General features: G+C 43.5%; 1 protein-coding gene across 2 annotated transcripts in view; it reads left to right on the plus strand.

Annotated features, from left to right (window-relative positions):
• The window catches only part of LOC140224887 (uncharacterized), a 49,202-nt gene that overhangs the window by 17,686 nt on the left and 14,731 nt on the right, over window positions 1–16,785 (plus strand). For both annotated transcript variants that reach the window (XR_011900107.1, XM_072301919.1), the window contains exon 2: window positions 2,952–3,086. Coding sequence is in view for 1 of the 2 variants with exons in the window: in XM_072301919.1 (XP_072158020.1) it covers window positions 2,952–3,086 (135 nt within the window). In the remaining variant the exon portion in view is untranslated. The remainder of the gene's footprint in view (window positions 1–2,951; window positions 3,087–16,785) is intronic.

A 16,785-nucleotide genomic window follows, 5' to 3' on the forward strand; every position in this document is an offset into this window, starting at 1 on the left:
ATAGCTTTGTCAACAATTAGCACGCAGTGCGTCATTGATCCGTACGTCCCAGAAATTGCCGATTTGTAGAAAATTACGCAGGGTTTTCAGATCGATCGGGGAAAAAAATTCAGTTACCGAACTAATCCGAGTAAAACTTTTCACGCGGAGCGTGGCAAAGCCGCATCTCATTACTGACGAATGTAAACATTAAGGGGCCGTTTCCCGGCGGCGACGCGCGACGGAAAAGAGGAAAGTTTCCACTCGTTTGGGCAACTCGTCGCACCTTTCGTAAAGACGTATCTCGCCGTCCGTATGAGCCCCAGAATGCACGGGTTCACACGTGAAACAGGGCTCACGTAGAAAGTGAGGCACGTCCTTGTGTCAAAGGAACGACGAACTGCTCAACGTTCCACGTGCCATTGGAAATCATCAAACACAGGATATCGCTAATACGAACGGGTTATCGTCAGAATCCAGCAAGTCGATTTTCCGATGAGCTCTGAAGCCCGTAAGGAAAGCTACGTTTCAGGTCTCATCGAAAATGGACGTAAGCTTGCAACTTAGAAGTTCAACTTGACTCGAGGCCGATCCGACGGAAGCGTTGCACCGAGTAAACGATTCGACAAGTGTGCTAACTACGTAAACGCGTAATTACGTCATCTTAATTGCTCAGTTTGGAAAAGACATAACTCCCAGGGGAAAAAAGTGCGGAAAAGGAAAAAATGGAAGTACGGATACACCGAAATAGCACGATTTTTGAAAGGTCGCTACGGAAGCACGGAAGTCGCACGGTTTTTTCATGAAAAATTACGGAAAGTCGAAACTTTTGCGGTTTTTAACTAGACCGCGCTTAGTGAAAAGGAACCAAGCCACATCAGCTATTGCCAAAAGCTGGGCAATTTGATGTTTTATAAGAGAACGTGCAAGAGCGTGTTTGTGCGAATTCCTCTGAAAATTTTTATGGAACACAAAACTAAACTACTAACTTCGTACTCAGTGGAAAATTCACTAAAATTTGCACAAAAATCCGCACCAACCGTTTTCCCGTGAAAAAATTGAATTGCCCAATTAAATTGGGCAATAGCTGATGTGCTCGGTTCTTTTCGGTCTCTCTTGAGCTGAACGAAAGTAAGCACTGTTAACCACCTGCGGAGGCACAAAAAACATGAAAGTGCAGCCGCTCGAAACCCACTTTTCCCGCGATAAAACGACTCTTCGACATTTTTGCAGTTAGGTCGTTTTCGAACGACGATACTCAAATTTTGAATCACCGCAAGGGTCCACTTTCTCAAAGCAGTGCCAAACTTGATGCACAAATAGTTGCATCATGTCCAGATGCAAGTATTCGCTGTCTGCTGTTGTTTGTGTTGCATTCTCAAGGCTCTGAAGGCGTTGTAATTCTTGACTGAGCTCAACAGAATCGCATCAAGTTCTACCAAGTTTCAAACTCGGAGGAAAGGTTTTAAGTCTCACTCCTCCATCAAACCCAATGTAAAATGACCAAGTTCAGCGATTTTTTTTCGTTCAAATTATTTCTTCTCGACTTTGAATTCTCGACAGGAGGAAATTTACGACTAATTAATGTCAGAACTACTGTCAGCTCATTTTACTCTTAATGCGACCTGGTACGTTTCTGTATAAATCGGTCCAAATAATGGATAGCTTTAGCTGCGTTTTCAGTTGGAATGTAGGTTTTGTCGAAAGAGAAGTCTCTTGGATCTCGAGTCCTGACTCTTAAAACATTTTACCAGAAAAATACTCCTGATTCAATCGAACTTTCGCTTGAGTCGAGGGTTGAGCCTCTTAATTTAAGGGGATTTCCTTTTGATTCAAGCCAAAATCCGATTGAATCAGGAGTATTTTTTCTTGTCAAGTTTTTTAAGAGCTTAAACTCTTGATCCAAGCGAATTTTTTTCTAGTGTTCGCTCATGTATTTGTCGTTAGCCCATCATCTATCCCCCCTCCCTCCCCACTCTAATTAATTTGTGAGAGAAGAAGCGTGGACGGCACGAGCCAAGCGAAACGGAGCGGAAAGACGTCGGTTCGGCCGGAACTGAACGTTTTGTTGTGGGAATTTGCGCCGTGTGCGGCGGCGCGCAGTAGGCCGAGGCCTAGCATTTCGTGGATTAAAACCACCATACCGGAATTTATAGGGCAGAACAGTTGAGGAATGAATGAATTAAAATAAAATGTGCTCACAGCCTGGAGAGATTCATGCTACAAATTCAGCTTCAGTCATCAATTTTTTCACGGAAAATCGAGAGGTTGGACGAGAACAACGAGAGAAGAATCTTGTGCATACCGATTACCGAGTGACTTGAACGCTCGGTAAGAAAGGAGGAGAGCAAAACAACTCACACCGTTCTCTCCTTTACGAATTATCGTGGATGTATGGACTTTTCCCAACGTCAAGATGGTTTTTGGGTTAAGTGAATTGATGTATTCATTGCTGATTTCATTCAATACTGAAATTTTGTTCTAACATTCGAATTTGTGAAAATTGGCACTGAAAAGGCCGAAAAACTGGCCTTTAGCTGGCGAAAAAGTCTGATGGAAGGCTTCAAAGTTGGTGAGCTTCACAGAGAGTGACGAGAGACGAGACGTACAGACGAGAGAGCTCCGTTTTACTGAGAGTTAATCCCTGTAGCAAGTGTAGCACCCATTTCTGATTGGCTCCCGTGTTCTAGGCTCCTAGGGTGTCACAAACCGCCACCAGGATTCACGTAAAGTCCGGATCCCTCATCAAGTTTCACCGTACTCAGGTCTGATTGCTCGTCTAAATTAGCAGAATTTTTGGTGAACATTTCTCAGCCCCATCCCCGTAAAAATTGAATTTATTCGAGTCAATTTTGCAACTTTGGGTTCCTTCGTCTTTGCACTGATGATAAATTATAAAGTCGACGTAATTCCCTCAGGAGAACCGCCCGTCCCCGTCATCTCATGGAATTTTATCTGTTCGTATGTTGCAGGCTCGCAGCGGCGCCGTTATCGTTTTTTTCGGTGCGGGAAGTTGGAAGTTGCTCTGGAGACATTCCGGGAACCGATCGTCGCCGTGCCCTCCTTATCTCCGAGCTTCGAGGAACCGAACAGGAATCCTTCCCGAGGTAAGACATTTTTCTCCCTTGAAGCTCCGACGGGCGCCAGTCTGTCGCCGTGGCCGACCGGCCGGAAGACGAATCACAGCCGGGTCGGGTCTTGTTGCTGTACTGAAAGTCAGCAATATCAGTAACACCCACGATGAATGAAATTTTGTTTTTGTCGATAGTTCGATAAGCTCGGTTGCTCAATCGCCGGTAGCTTCGCTTCAGTGGCGCCGCCTCCGGTGATCGATAAGCATTACGCGAATTTTTGTCTCGCTGAAATTCGAAACTCCAGACCTGTCCCTGCCTCCCCCCCCATCCCTCTCCCTTCCTTTTCATCACGCATTTGGTGCTTAAACAGGCCTGCATCTCCTTCGAAAGTTATGTCACGCTTTGCGAGACCCCTTTTTACGTACAGTGAAAATAAGTCTCTCGAATCCAGAGCCCCGCAGGCCGATTATTGACTTTAATAGACATAGCTGTACACAAAGAAGACAAAATAGATATGGAGGGAGCCTTAGCCTATTGGTGGAAGCGGGTGGTTGCCATGGACAAACGAGGTAGCTAATATAGACTAACTATCAGCAACCCACGACAGACCCGACAGTTGGTTCATCATTTTCTCCCTTAGTCTATAGGAATCACCCACTTCAACCAATAGGATTGCTCCATACCCCGTATGTCTTCTTTGTCTATAGCTTTGTCTATCAATTTCACTAATCAGTCGGCAGAGTCTTATACAATTTGACAAGAAAATACTCAGATTTCGTCGGATTTTTGCTTGAATCGAGAGCTAAGCCTCTTGATTCAATCGGATTTTTGCTTCAATCAGAGGGAAATCCGCTCAAATGAAGAGGCCTGGCTCTCGATTCAAACAAAAAGCAAGCAGTAATAGTAGGTTTGGTAGCATCAAAAGTTCCAAAAAAATACAGCATGTAAACCAGCCCAGCACGTAAGCATCGAGCCCTCCATTTCGATCTCTCATCCAGTTTCACTATTTTCTCCCATTTTCGACCCCGAATTTTTCTAATCCAGACAGAAATAATTTTGGTTAAGATAACGCCCAATCAATTGTTTGCCTTGTCTATTTGAACTTGGCGCATGATGCAACTGGCCTGAGCGTGACGTAACTCGTGCAGTGTGCACTCGGATGTCGAGTTTTTGATAGACGGGTGCATTTTGTAATCAGCTGAATTTCCTAGCGATTAATCAGGGAATTCGGCCCGAAAAATAATTTCAAGAGGTCATAAAAGCGCGAGCAACGCACAGTGGATCGAGTCAAATAGAGAGGCCGAACCTGAAATTTTTTACTGTGGTTGTCTACAAGTCCGGAAAAAATACTGGTTTGTTAAGGGCGGTCCGGAGCAACTGAAAAAGTGCGGGAATTCCGCAAGATGGTCCGTAATTTTCTCATTTTTTGTCATTTTTGTCGCAATTAGAGCGAGAAATTCACAATTTCGAAATTTCTCGGATTTCGTCAAATGAAGGTACTGAAAAAGTACTGAAGAATTTTTCTGTTGAGGAGGTTATTGAATTTCTTGGGATTACTGAAAAAGTACTAATTTTTGACCAGCCTGTTTTAGTAGACACCCTGTGATGTCTATTTCGTCACATTTTAAATTCCAAGGGGTGCATTAATGAGAAAATTTTACGAGGGAACCAGTGGAACCACTTTTAGAACCTCAAAAGTTCGTATAAACGGAGTCTTAAACTTTTAAATTTTCTAAATTTTGTCCATGCTCTCCTATTGACTCGATCCACGGTGCAACGGTCCCATCGTGCATCTCAAAGCGAGGAATACATCAGGTTTCTAAAATCATCTGAATGGTTTCTCTCGCTGCAACGTGCTTCGTGTCTGGTCGTAGATGTTTGATGATGTTCGGTAGTAGCTCGGTGCCGTACCGGAGATAAGATATCTCTTTGTCCTCTAGTTAGACCGCGCTAAGCAGAAAGGAACCAAGCCACATCAGATATTGCCAAACTTACTTAATTCGGCAATTTCATTTTTTACATGAGAACGGATGTTCAGATTTTTGTGTAAATTTCAGTGAATTTTCTTCATAGCACGAAGCAAATTCCCCAAAATTTTCACAGAGATCCGTACAAACGTTCTCCTGTGAAACACTAGATTGCTCAGTTAAACTTGGCAGTAGCTGATGTCGCTTGGTTTCTTTCTGCTAAACGCGGTCCAGTTGTGAGATGCCGCACCGCTCAGGGTTGCTGCTTTGAAGAACTAGATGAAGACAACCCCCTCTCCATCCACCTCCCTTTCCTCCCGGGTTACCGATGCGATGGCTGGGCCTCAGGATCGAATGTCGAGACTCATAAGACTGCTTGTCGAATAATTTTAAGCGACAAGTACAGTCGCAAAGAAAGGGCCATGTCGTCGGTCAAATCCGTCTAGTCTGGTCGAAAATTCGAAATTTCAAATCATCCCAAACGCCATCAAGTAGTACTGACAATGAAACCAAATGTTTTTATTCTGATAATAGATATGTGTGTAATGGATTAATTCGTCTTCAGGAACTATGAAACCAACGTAAATACAATCTATGGCTTCCTTTTTATTTAAGCCATTCGCAGCTATAATTCAATTGAAATTTTTATCCAAATTAAACAGGCTGTCCTATCGGGCCTTATGGCCCTCGTCAAATGGTATGTTTATACTCTTCCGATTGAAGCACCCGATTGGAGTTTGGGATTTTTCGATTATGCCGGAACATAGGTGGTTCAAGACACTACGAAGGGGGATCCGGGGGGTTTCCCTAAAAAAATTTATGAAATTCTTAAGCATCTATTTTGCCCTTCTAGTCAATTTTGTCATGAATTATCACCAAATATGAGGATTTTTTTCTTCTTCTTTCCTCCATTCCTTCCTTTTCCCCCATTTTTTTTTCGCGTACGCCCCCTACGCCCCCTTCCCCCTCCAGGGGTTCGTCTTTTGGCCGGAAAAAGTCAGGGAATCGTAAGGTATCATCACATGGAACTCCCAATCCTATTAATTTATTCACTTCACATTCATCCGTTTGATTTTTTTCACGACGATGTGTCCGGAAATCCGGCAATCCGGTGGCGAGGGGCAGCGATTCCAAGGAGCCCGGTAACTCGATGCCCCGGTTCGGAGAAATGCAGTGGATCTGAATGGAGGGCATGGGTATGGGTATGGGCATTAGGCAGAGAGGTACGAAACCCCACTCGTCGAATCCGAAGGTCAGGGCTCAGGGCGAGCTCCGTAGTGGGCCCTCCAACCCTCGTTCCTTCCGCGGGTCCCCGTTGCCAACTCATCGAGCTCGCGATCGTCCAGCCCTTTCTTTGGGTGGAAATGAATGAGAGTCCTCTAATTACACTGGCAAGGTGACAAGTTCTTGAAGAATCGTTGAAAACCCGGAAAAATCAGGACTTTTTGCCGAACCCTGCATTCAGTAGGGTGTATCAGGATTTGAGGTCCATCAGGATTTAATCATGATTTCATCAGGATTTGAGGAAGATTCTGTCGTAAAATTAGGATTTGAGGAAAAATCTGTCGTTAAATTAGGATTTGAGGAAAAATCTGCCGTGAAATCTGGACTTGAAGAAAAATATGTCGTAAAATCAGAATTTGAGGAAAATTTATCGTGAAATCAGGATTTGAAGAAAAATATGCCGTAAAATCAGGATTTGAGGAAAGCACTTGTTTTCGATCCTTAAAACTTAATTCTAGAGTTCTGCTTTCGCACATGCTGTATGCAGAAATGTCAAGTTTTCTCCGTATTAAATCAGGATGTAGCCGTCAAAAATCAGGATAAATCAGGATTTCCCACAATGAAAAATTACTTTACACCCTGGTCAAGGAATTCGCCACCCTGTCCCACATTCCTTGGCGACTTTCTTTGTCCTTTTCTTCTCAGTGGAATTATATAAGTACTGCTGCCTGTATTTTCGGCATCATGTAATGTGCATGCAATAAATAGTCCGATTTCCAACTTTTCAGACAATATTGTTCGCAGGTCAATCTAAAATCTCTGAAAATTTAAAGGACAAATATGCGTAACTTCCTTTCAAAATAAACATCGTATCGGATAAATTTTGGCAAGTCTCAAATGTACATACGGCGTTTTTTCTCAGCATGACAGTACGCTGCCGCGCTAAGGAAGAACGCCGTATGAACATTCTAGAGTAGCCAAATTTTCCTCAATAAAATGTTCATTTGGGGGGAAAGTTATGAATATTTTTCTTTAAAATTTTCTGGAACTTTAGGTGAAATTGCAAACAATATTATCTGAAAAATTGGAAGAAAAATATTCATACGTATACCCGAAAATTCGTGTTTCATAAATGGAAATTTGGCAACGCCTGAAGGTTTATACGGCGTTCTTCCTTAGCATGGCAGTACGGTAAGGTACACTTTTACTTTACGGCCATGTTGGGTTGTTTGACTGATTCTTAAGGATACTTTGATGAATGGCAACAGCGGCGGAGCTGAATTGAAATCGAGGCATGTGTGCGGAGATTCGCTCGGAGTGGGGATGGGTCCGCGATTTTGACCCACCCCAACGCGAGGCGGACTGCCAGCGTAGTAGCGCCCTAAGCCCGAGTTGCCAATTTCGTTACCTTGAAAAACCGCGCCCGAAGGGTGCCCAGCCACCCTCCGAGGGGCCTTTAAAGCCTCCAAGGGGGCTCCCGCTCAACTCAACTCTTTTGCCCTCAATTTTGATCCTGTCACCAACGCCCTGCTTTTCATTTTTCCCGCGTTCCTCCAATTCTGCCGTGCTAAGGAAGAACGCCGTATGAGCATTCGATAGTTACCAAATTTCCTTTGATAAAATGTTTATTTTTGAGGAAATTTATGCATTTTTTCCTTTGAAAATTGCAGACACTTTAGATCAAATTACAAACAAAATTATCTGAGAAATTGGTAGACAAATATTCAAAAATGTTCCTACAAATTAGTGATTTGCCTGAGGAAATTTGGCAACGTCTGAAGGCGCATACGGCGTTTTTCCTAAGCACGGCAGAATTGTCCTTGTGTGGGGGAGGGGGAGCTTCTTCCGTGACCCTGAGTAACTCTGCCGCGCTTAGGGAAAGTGTCATATAGAAATTCAGACGTTGCGAAATTTTTTCAGGTCGAATATTTATTCTTTACAAGACATGCAAGTGTACCCCTAAAATTTTCAGTAGCTCTAGATTATGTCGGGTATCAAATTCTCTGAAAAATTATGTGAAGAACGATTCCAGTGTTCCAGAATATTCGTATTATATCGATTTGCTGGGTGTCCACAAGACCTGAAATAGTACTGATTTTTTAAGGGCGGTCCGGAAGTTCTGAAAAGGCGCGGAAATTCCGTCAGATGGTCCGGAATTTTTTTCATTTTCTTGTCATTTTTGCCGCAATTTGAGCGAGAAATTCAAATACTAGAAATTTTTCGAATTTCGTCAAATGGAGGTACTGAAAAAGCACTGAATTTTTCTGTCGGAGGAGGTACTGAGTTTCCTGGGAATGTGCTGAAAAAGTACTGTGAAAGTACTTATTTTTGACCAGTCTGTTTTAGTAGATACCCTGATCTGCGATCTGTTGATCATTATCCTCGTAAAATTTCGCCGGAAGCTTGATAGCACCGTTGGTTCTTCTCGGCAGCACAGTCGTGATAACTCGAACTCCATCGATTTTTGACTGAGTCATTGGCAATCATTGTGCATTCACTATTTTGTGAAAAACCGAGGTTTTGTAAATGAAATCGCAAACCTCAAAGGATGCTTTGGCTGGAACTCGATCGATCGATTTTTTTTTCTTTTTTTGACAACTCAAGTACGGTTTGGCATCTTGGCCAGCGGAGTTCCTCGGAGATCCTGGTTCTTGGGGGCCTTTTTGCGTTGGGCTCCGCGCGCATGATCTCACCGGATTGTCTTCCATCCGAGTGTTGGGCCCATTCTTTTGTCGAGCGAGGTTCTCGTTTTGTCGCTTTGTTGTCTGCATTTTTCGAGGCCCAACTCGACAGCCAGCGGATCCGCAGGCCTCATTTCCTTCTGTGGATCTAGAAAAGCGTCCTTGCCGACGCTCCGTGACCTTGATCGGATGCGTTTGAGCTAGGGTCTACACTCAAAATGCATGTGAAAATCCAGAATAGTCAGGAAAAACTTGGACGGAATCAGGGAATCGAATGAAATTAATTTTTCTCCCAACAGTTGGGCCAAGTTAAGCAGAAAGGATCAAATCCACGTTAGCCATTGCCAAATCTAACTAGGCAATTCAATTTTTGTACAAGAAAACGTTTGTGCGGATTCCTTTGAAAATTTTAAGGAATTCGCTCCGTAATTTGCAGAAGATGCACACTCCAGAATAATTTGACAAGCAAAAATACTCATGATTTAATCAGATACTTGAATCGAAAAACAATCCGCTTAAATGAAGAGGCTCGAAGCAAAAAATCGACTGAATCAAGATTATTTTTTCTCGTCAAATTCTTTAAGAGTAAGGATCCTGGATGCAGAAGACTTTTTTGCAGCCTGTGGACCTGCGCGGAGCGAGACTTCTCGTTCATTGGACCCTTGGCCCTCGCAGGAAGAATATTCCTGTAGCCTATTGCATATCCTAGGGACAAGGATAAATTCGTCTCTCGGCTGACGAAATAGCGTAACTATACCACGAGATGAGCCTGGGAAAGTGTTGAGTTATACGGAGGAAAGGGTTCATGGCGAAATGTAGTTGCGCTTTTTTTGTCAAGAGGGCGACGAATCGGAGGAGGAGCCAGGAATGCTTATTGCGCTCACCTCATTCCGTAATCGGACTGGATCTGGGATCCAACTCTGTATCATCCGGTGGATCCGCCATCCAGTGCGACATGACACTGCTATGCTATATCGCCATTCATACATATTCATAATCCGCCGCGCATACCGCCATCGTAACGATTTTCGACCTCCGCAGGTTGTCATCTCGAGGTTTATTTCATATTTTCCGCCCGAGAACCACCTGCTCATAGCTTTCAAAATTCAAACATCGTGTCGGGAAAACCAGGGTGTCTACAATTCCGGAAGTTGTACTGATTTTTTAAGGGCGGTCCGGAAGTACTGTAAAAGTGCGGAAATTTCGCTCCGGAATTTTGTTTCATTTTTTTGGCATTTCTGTCGCGATTTGAGCGAGAAATTCAAATTTTTGGAATTTTTCGAATTTCGTCTAATGGAGGTACTAAAAAAGTTCTGAATTTTTCTGTTGAGGAGGTACTGAATTTTTTGGGAATGTCCTGAAAAAGTACTGTAAAAGTACTGATTTTTGGCCAGCCTGTTTTAGTAGACACCCTGGTCTAGAGACCGGGAGAATTGGGAAATGTCAGGGAAATTAGGGAATCCGCAAAAATTCGGCATGTCAGGAAATTTTATTATACGAGCGATTTTTGTGTCAGGGAAACGTCAGGGAAATCGAAAAACACGGATTTTTCGGAAAATGATACGCAAATTTTATTCTTGCGGTAATTTCTACCAAAATTTCTACCAGCATTCTGATTATGTCTTTTAAATTTTAAAAATGAGGCAAAAATGACTCGCACAAGTCTAGGCGTCATATATTTTGCTCTATTTTATTCACTATATTCCTAAGATATGCACAAATTCCTACTTACATCTAATCAGTTCAACCGTGTCGAAAAATCAGCAATATTTTTCCATATTGTCATGGAAATGCCTGGGAATTATTTTTTCCGTCTGTCAGGGAATTGTGAGTTTTCCCCCGTTTTTTTGGCAGTTTGTCGGGAAAATCAGGGAAATGTTCGGAATTTTTGATTTGGTAATTGCTGCGCACCCCTGAAACCCTGCGCAAACAATCCGTAATTGTCAGCAAATAGCAGTTACTTTGTGTTGCATTAAAAAAATGAAAATTCAGAAGCGAAAGGAACATGAAGTTAGAAAGTATCTGTTGTTCTATTTGATAATGGTAGATATACCCAAAAAAGTAAGGCAGCTACAAACTTAACGAATTCAGACTTAACTAACTTGCATGACTCGAAGGAAATCACCATGATGAAATAACGTCGAGCTGTGGAATCAATAATGTCAGCTAAAACTGATTTAATGAGACTGATGTGATTTTCCTGTAGATATTTTTCAGAAAAATGGTCCGCTCTTGATTGTTGAAGACAATCGAGAAGATGAGACACCTGTGATCGTATTGAATTCTGCTTCAACCGAACCCAAATGACCAGAAGGAATTCACCATGATGAGACTTCCATCACTGGAATCAATAATGTCAGCTTTAAAACTGATTTAATGAGACTGATGTGATTTTCCGATGGACTTTTTTTTGTTTTTTAAAATATTGTACTCCTAATTGTTAAGGCAATCAATAAGATAGGGCTCTTGTGGCCGCAATGAATTCTGATTCGATCAACCCAAATAATTTAAAGGAAATCACCATGATGAAACTTCCATCTCTGGAATCAATAATGTCAGCTTCAAAACTGATTTAATGAACTGATGTGATTGCCCTGTAAAATGACTTTGACTTGCGTGCGAACAATTTTAAACACAGCCGTTTTGATGTTGAATCTTGTCCTTTTATTGCCAGTGCAATTGCGGAAAAGTTTCAGGATAACAAAAAAATTGGAACGAAAAGTTTAATCGGAAATTTAGGAATCCTTGATTTTTTAGCTGGATAGACTTTCTATCTCTCGTGAATTAGGGAGAATATCAAAAATTATTTGAATTGCTCCGAGCTTGCAACCATGCTTATAATTAAACAACGATTCAGTTTTTAAAAAAATCTGTCTTTCGTCACCGTTGAGTTTTTCTGGGGCTACCCTCGTTGGGGATCTCATCGCAGAGGTACGGGCCGGTAGCACCCATTGAGCCTTGAACTTGTGCCTCCGTGCGCCTGTCGTTGAATAATTAGATTGAGAGTTGGATGGGGTGTCAGCTCGCGGCTTTATTCGCGGTTTTCGGGGGATGGAGATGAAAAACGAATGGCATCACGCTAGTTTAGGTTGGTCGTAATCGCCAGGAAATCCTACCAAACCGAATACTTCGGTGAACGTAACACAAAGGATAATAATGAGGACATTTTAAGGAAAAATGAAAGAACAATGAAGAGCTCATCAGCCAAAAAACAGTTTAACAGGACTTCATCCGGGGAAAGGCTGCAAAACACACAAGGCATAAATTAAGTAAAAAGCTGAGGTGTTTCAAAGGGTTTCAGAATTTTATTTTGAATCGGCAGTAGCGAACGGGATACATGAATTGTTGACGTACCGTCATCGCGAGACCGAGACAATTACGGAAGCAGGACTTAAATTCGAATAGAAGTTCTTATTGACCCTATTGAGCTTTCTATTTTAAAAATATTTATACCGCTTTAGTTTCTTCCTTCCTCCCCCTTTTCTCCTCTCCCTAATTTTTCTTTTTTCTGCTCCTCTTTTCCCCTTCTCTTAACTTTCTTTTTTTTTGCTTTTACAGACCCTTTCACTTTTCTTTCCCTCCTCTTTCTCCACGCGTTTTATCGGGAAAGGAATAAGCGCAACGAAGTAATACGTAAGAACAGTGTTAAACAAGAAAGTAAATACATTGAATGATTCACTCTAATCTAATTTGACTAGCAGAGTCGATTTCCCACAGGATTGTGATTCGTCAGAATTCTATCGCCAGCCCCCCGTTTTCTGCTTTCGGTCAGAAAATTTTTTTTTAAGCTCCTAAGTCATCCTTGCAAATTCTTCCTACAACAAGTAGTAAAGCGATTTTTCTTCGCCTGGTTTTGCACCTCACTCAGCGACACGCTTTTCCTCTCGCGTGCTCTCCAAAATTAACTATTTTCACGCCAAAACCGGCAGCGTTGTAACGTGCTCTACCGGCGGGACCGCGAGGAGACAGGGAAGGTCGTCGGTGCGAATTTCGGGGGTTGGTTTTGATACTATCAACTCATCAAACCGCCGTTTCGGGGCCGCCGTGCGGTGAGATGAGAGAGGGTCCTCGCGCCCAGCCCCCTCTAAGAGGAGGGGAGGGGGGGGATCTAGTCCCCGACAAAAAAACCACCGGGCGATACTACGGCAGAAACAAGATTACAAGATGCTTGGCCTCTCAGATCGGGACTCGCGAATCGGGTCGCTGAGAGTTCCTGCTGAGGAAATTTTTGACATGACTAAAGTGGGGGATCTACGATGCACTCTTTTTTTCTTTTTTTTTTTTGCAAAAAATGTAAAATTCTGATTTTTGCTGACCCAGAGCGTGTCTCAAATTCTTCAGCGCTCAAAGATGAATCCGTGGTGGTTCTTTTCAATACAGTGTTGCTTGAATTCGTAAAATTGGAGTGGTCAACGACTGGAAAAAAAACAGTCTTTAATCAATGGAGAATTTGCAGGCAAATTTTTATTGCTTCATCTGAAAGTGCTTGAAGAGCTGATTTCACAGTATTTTTTTAAATTTTTTTCTGATATGGGAAATAGCATAAAAGTAGATTTCAAAAGTGAGAAAATGCACCGCCTAGTACGTCATCTGGCGGCATTTCCTATTTTTAGTAGATTAGATCATTTAGTTATGCCTTCTTTAAGAATTGTTCAATTCATAAACCAAGGGTAGCCTCGTGTTCAGTTTACTCATTGTCAGTAGTTTCCACTTAAACACAAAATTCATCAAATTTCAAGACACCTGCAAATTCTCTTTTGGTTGTTTCGAAGAGCGAAGGGAAGGGGAGTGTTAGACTACGGAAAACCCGACCTCTTCCGAAAAATTACGGTGAATTAATGTTTTTAGCTCATGCTATTCCGTCCCCAAAAGAGCCGTCTAGCCATTAATATGAAACTTTTTGATTATTTAAAACCGTAAGAACGTTTCTAAACATTTGAGTTACTTCTTCGTTTTTAAACAGTTGAGTTACTTCTTCGTTACGAAGGATGTAAGTCGCACACTCCCAGCAACAATGGAATGCTCTTTGTTCCTTTTTGCTAAATGCAATCCAAGTATTCCAGCAACTCCTCTTCAGTCGAACATAAAGAAACACACATCGCAATGCCTGGTTTCCACCAGTGGCCGATGGTACACTGCCTGCCACCCCGACCACGAGGCACCTCCAGTGTCCCAGTTCTCGGCCTTTGTTCCGGGCGCCAATTTCGGCAACCCCGCAAAACCCCGCGAGACGCGCAGGCGCAGGACCTCGATCCGGGATCCGGGTTCCACGACGACGCTACCCCGAGAACCCAAAACCGCGCAACCGCCGCCGGAACCCGGGCGGGACTTGCGCGGTTTCACCGCGGCCGGGCGGAACGGAACCGAGACGCTCTCCCCCCCCCCCCCCTCCCCTCCCCGCACGAGAAAAAGGACCGAAAGAACCCAAATCGGTATTTACTTTAAGAAACTAGCTCCTTTATTCACCACTCTTTCTTCCCAATTTTCAAACAGCATTCAGCTCCTTTCAAACGGAACCGTACCCATTGGCATCACAAAAGGGACAGGATATTTTTTCGCCCCTCCCCCTCCCGGCCTCTTCCTCCTCGGGCGTATTATTATTAATTCTTTTGTGGAAACATTTCCTCGGCCGCCGGCCCGCGGGGAGGGGAGGGGCTCGGGGAGCAACTTATCAAGAGCTCAAGAGGGTGAGGAATCTTTTATACGGAATTTATACCCGGGCTACATCTCGCGCTACCACCACCGCCTCGCGGCCGGGGTACGTGCCCGTCGTAAATTACGTAATACTCTTGCGCCATCTGTGCCGAGTATTTGTCAATTCTCCTTACGCTCAGCTCGCCCGAGCGCCGAACAGCTGCAGCTTGGAAAGGTGAAATACCCCCACCACCCAGGGAATGGAGAGCGGAACAACCTATTAGGAGCATCGTCCACGTCTACAAGATGAGGAAGGCTTTTTAATCGACGGGAGAACAATGTTGCCGCCAGGTGTTGGAAATCCGAACGGCTAATAAAATCCTCGTCGTCGGGACTCGAGATGGGTCGGCGATTCGCCCAGGATGGATTTTCGCGGGTCCATCCCCGGGTGACGTCATGAGCGCCATATCTGAACTTCTACGTAAATCCAGCGAGTCAACGGGGTTGTTGTTACGGGTAGTGGGATTGTTGTTTCGGTACGATCTCTCGGGGTGTCGCGATCTTCGTGCTGAAGAGTTGCTCTAAGCGCCTAAGATGGATTTTCACGGATCCCTCTCCGGGTGACGTCATGGGTGCCATCTGAACTGCAACGTAAATCCAGCGAGTCAACAGGGTTGTTGTAAAGCGTCCAGCCCACCTTCAAACTAGGGGCTTCAAAGAGGCTCATCGATGGAACTGTTGACTGTTGCCTCTCAAAGATCGTAGGCCCGGTGATCTTTGAAGGTAACCGATGAGTTCGAGATACATCACAGATCAGCTCTTGAAATTTTCAAGGAATTCCGTGCAGAAATTGCTGAGAAATAGAAGAATTGGTGCCAGTTTGAGAGCCCCAGTTTGAAAGTGGCTGGACGCTTTACGGGTAGTGGGATTCTTGTTTTGTTACGGTCTCTCGGGGTGTCGCGATGTTCGTGTTTAAGAGTTGCTCTAAGCGCCCAAGATGGATTTTCACGAATCCCTCCCCGGGTGACGTCATGGGCGCCACCTGAACTGCAACGTAATTCCAACGAGTCAACGGGGTTGTTGTCACGCGGGTTGTGGGATTCTTGTTTCGGTACGACCTCTCAAGGTGTCTCAGTCCTCGTGATTCAGCTTTGCCTATTACAACCCTTGGAAGGCATCTGAGCTAGAGCGTTTCTACCGTGCTAAGGAAGAACACGATATGAACATTCGAGAGTTGCAAAATTTCCGACTATACAACTTTTATTTTTAAGGAAAGTTATGAATGTTTTTCTTTGAAATTTTCAAGAACTTCAGGTGAAATTGCGATCGAAATTATCTGGAAAATCGAAATGAAAATATTGATAAGTTTACCAGGGAACTCGTGCTTTATCGAAGAAAACTTGGCCGTATGAACCTAAAGGTTCATACGGCGTTTTTCCTCAGCACGGCAGTTTTGGACTCTAGCATATAAAGAGAAAAAATTCTAAACCTTGAAGCGCCATAGCTAAGATTGTGCGATTGTCTCTTTTATTCAATGAGATTCCAGTGGCCTGCAGCGATTTTTGTTACTAAATTAAGACCAAGATTAAGAGAGAAGTTCTCTACTCTTTAGAAGTCTAATGTGCAAAACCCTTTAGAAGCTTTGGTGCGACTCATGCGCACTCCTAGCAGCACTTGATGGTACTCACCGTGTTTTGAATCTCCACCCTTCATAAAATGTAAACAAAAACAAATCATGAACACAGCGCCAGGGCTGGACAACCCTCACAGGCGCACGACGAACTCATCTTGGAGCCCTCGCCACAAAATGTTTTCTCCCTCTCCTTCCCAAAATAAAATTCTCATTTTGGCGCGTATACGTAGTATACCGCCTTTGCGATCGTTTCGAACCTTGCTCGATACAATAACCGAGTCCCTTAGTTCCTTACCGAAAAGTGACTACCGCGAACTTCTGAGATTTTCCAAAGCGTGTAAAAAGTTTATTTATCCGTCAATAATTATGATTTAAAGTTGTTTCTCATTCTGGGGCTCTCTAGTTTATGTGCAGTGAATACCAAGAGTCTACGTTACTTGGTTTTCTTAAAAAAAGCCTAAGAGTACGACGCGCTGATTTAAAATATGCATATATAAGCAGAATCAAGCGAATTGATTCGAGGATGGCTGAGCAGGTCGGCACTCTCGGAATGAGAATTTAACTCCTCCGCTTTGTTCAGAACGTTGCTTTGA

This window comes from Bemisia tabaci, chromosome 6 (assembly GCF_918797505.1).
Source record: "Bemisia tabaci chromosome 6, PGI_BMITA_v3".
In the NCBI taxonomy this organism is placed as follows: domain Eukaryota; kingdom Metazoa; phylum Arthropoda; class Insecta; order Hemiptera; family Aleyrodidae; genus Bemisia; species Bemisia tabaci.